Source organism: Nicotiana tomentosiformis, chromosome 4 (assembly GCF_000390325.3).
Source record: "Nicotiana tomentosiformis chromosome 4, ASM39032v3, whole genome shotgun sequence".
NCBI classification, from domain to species: Eukaryota; Viridiplantae; Streptophyta; class Magnoliopsida; order Solanales; family Solanaceae; genus Nicotiana; species Nicotiana tomentosiformis.
Window position 1 is genome coordinate 125,852,056 of NC_090815.1, and position 2,035 is coordinate 125,854,090.

At 45.6% G+C, this 2,035-nt stretch overlaps 1 protein-coding gene across 1 annotated transcript; it reads left to right on the top strand.

The window, feature by feature from the left end:
* Window positions 1-1,389: 1,389 nt before the first annotated feature.
* LOC138910504 (uncharacterized) lies at window positions 1,390-1,833 on the top strand. Its single transcript, XM_070201746.1, has one exon. The coding sequence runs from the start codon at window positions 1,390-1,392 to the stop codon at window positions 1,831-1,833; it is 444 nt and encodes a 147-aa protein (XP_070057847.1).
* Window positions 1,834-2,035: the final 202 nt, after the last annotated feature.

Here is a 2,035-nt window from a genome sequence, read left to right on the forward strand (position 1 = left end):
CTGACCGATACGTTAGTAGGCGTGCTCAACAAACCCACTCCATGCACAATTATAGAGACTACAAGAGCTTGCGCAGTACAACGAGCAGAGAACAACCGACCAGACTCTCCAACACTAGGTATAACTCGCAATGTTACTAACAATACATGTGATAACGCCCTTGCCGGTGTTCTAAAGAGGATGGAGGAAACGGAAAATGAATATAAAGCACTCAGATATCAAATTAAAGAACACCAAGAACGAGTCGACAAGATACCGGGCGCCCCTAAGTTATTGCCAAAGAGGAACGCAGACATGTTCGTAGAACAACCGTACAGCGAAAAAACAGCCCCACATGCCATACCAAAGACCTTCAAAATGCAGCCCAGTATCAGGATATACGATGGAATGACTGAGCCCGAAGATCATGTGACTCATTAATTATGTCACTGTCGTGAAAGGCAATGTTCTCACCAAGGAACAAGTGTCCTCTATTTTGCTGAATAAATTTGGCAAAATACTCACAGGAGGGGCATTAACATGGTACTCACATCTACCAGCTCGCTCCATAGAAACTTTCGAGGAAATGACCGACAAGTTCATAATGGCACATGTAGGGGGCCAAGAAGGCCGAAACAAGGGTAAACGATATATTCACATCAAGAAGTCCTTGGTAGAAGGACTAAGGGACTTCCTCGCCCGATTCAACAGGGAAATGATGACTCTACCGAACATGTCCGAGGAGATGGCGGTGGCGGTGGCGGCCTTTCAGAACGGGTTGAGTAGAGATGGTTCGAGAGCAGCTAGAAAATTGTTGAGACGATGGATGAAATATCCTCCAACCACTTGGGATGAGATCCATAATGCTTACTGTCCTGCAGTTTGAGCACATGAAGACGACCTCAACGGACCGACCCATCAGCTCATCTCGGTATAAGTCGAGTCCAAAAAAGAACGAAGAGACAATATCAAGAGGAACCAACAAAGAATGACACCATCCATATGTCAAGGCCTACGCCCCACCTTCCATCCGCTACAAGGAAAGCCCATCTAGGTCAAGGACATAGACTCACCAGAACGAGAGAGGTATGACCCTTATTATCTGCTCAAATTTTTTGCGTATCACCTACACAAATAGTCTATGCTCAGGAGAAACTCAAAACAAAGGTAAAGTGGCCACCAAAGATGAGGTCCGATCTGAGCAGCAGAAAATCCGACGCCCTCTATGAGTTCCACCAAGAATGAGGGCACAAAACAGAAGATTGCATCGCCCTCAGGCAAGAAGTTGTGAACATGTTACGGCAGGGACACCTCAATGAGCTACTAAGCGATAAGAGGAGAAACAACTTCGCAAGAGGACGTTAACACCAAGGTCTGCCAAAGCCGCCATCACCAGCTCGTACTATCAACATGATCATCGGTGGTAGCGACGACGCCTTTATCAATGGCATTAAATTCACCACCACTCACAAGCTCAAAAGATCTATCACCCGCGAACGGTACGACGGACTCAAAGAAAGTATTATCTTCAACGAGTCAAATGTTGACGGTTTAACTTTCCCTTATAATGATGCCCTTGTCATTACTTTACGCATTTTAGATACTATTGTCAAATGTATCATGATGGACGATGGAAGTGGAACATGCATTATTCATCCACGAGTCCTCACCCAGACGAGACTCGAAGACAAGATAGTGCCACACTGCATCATGCTAAGCAGTTTTAATAATGCAGTTGAGCGGACATCGGGAGAAATTACACTCCCCGTCTTGGCTGATGGCGTGACGCTGGAGACGACATTCCACATCATGGACCAGGCCGCCACGTACAACGCCATAAATGGAAGACCATAGATACATCCCATGAGAGCCATCCCCTCTAGCCTATACCAAGTAATCAAATTCCTAACACCTTGGGTATTCAGCATACACGGAGAACATCATACATCTGGAGAATACTACCGTATTGCATTGGACAACATGACAACCCAACAAAAAAAAGACAAGGAAAAAAAGGCATATCAACCAATAGGGACGAGGTCGACTGAAAAAGAGA

Coding starts and splice junctions, on each gene's coding strand:
- LOC138910504 (XM_070201746.1), top strand. CDS start 1,390: ATGATCATCGGTGGTAGCGACGACGCCTTTATCAATGGCATTAAATTC.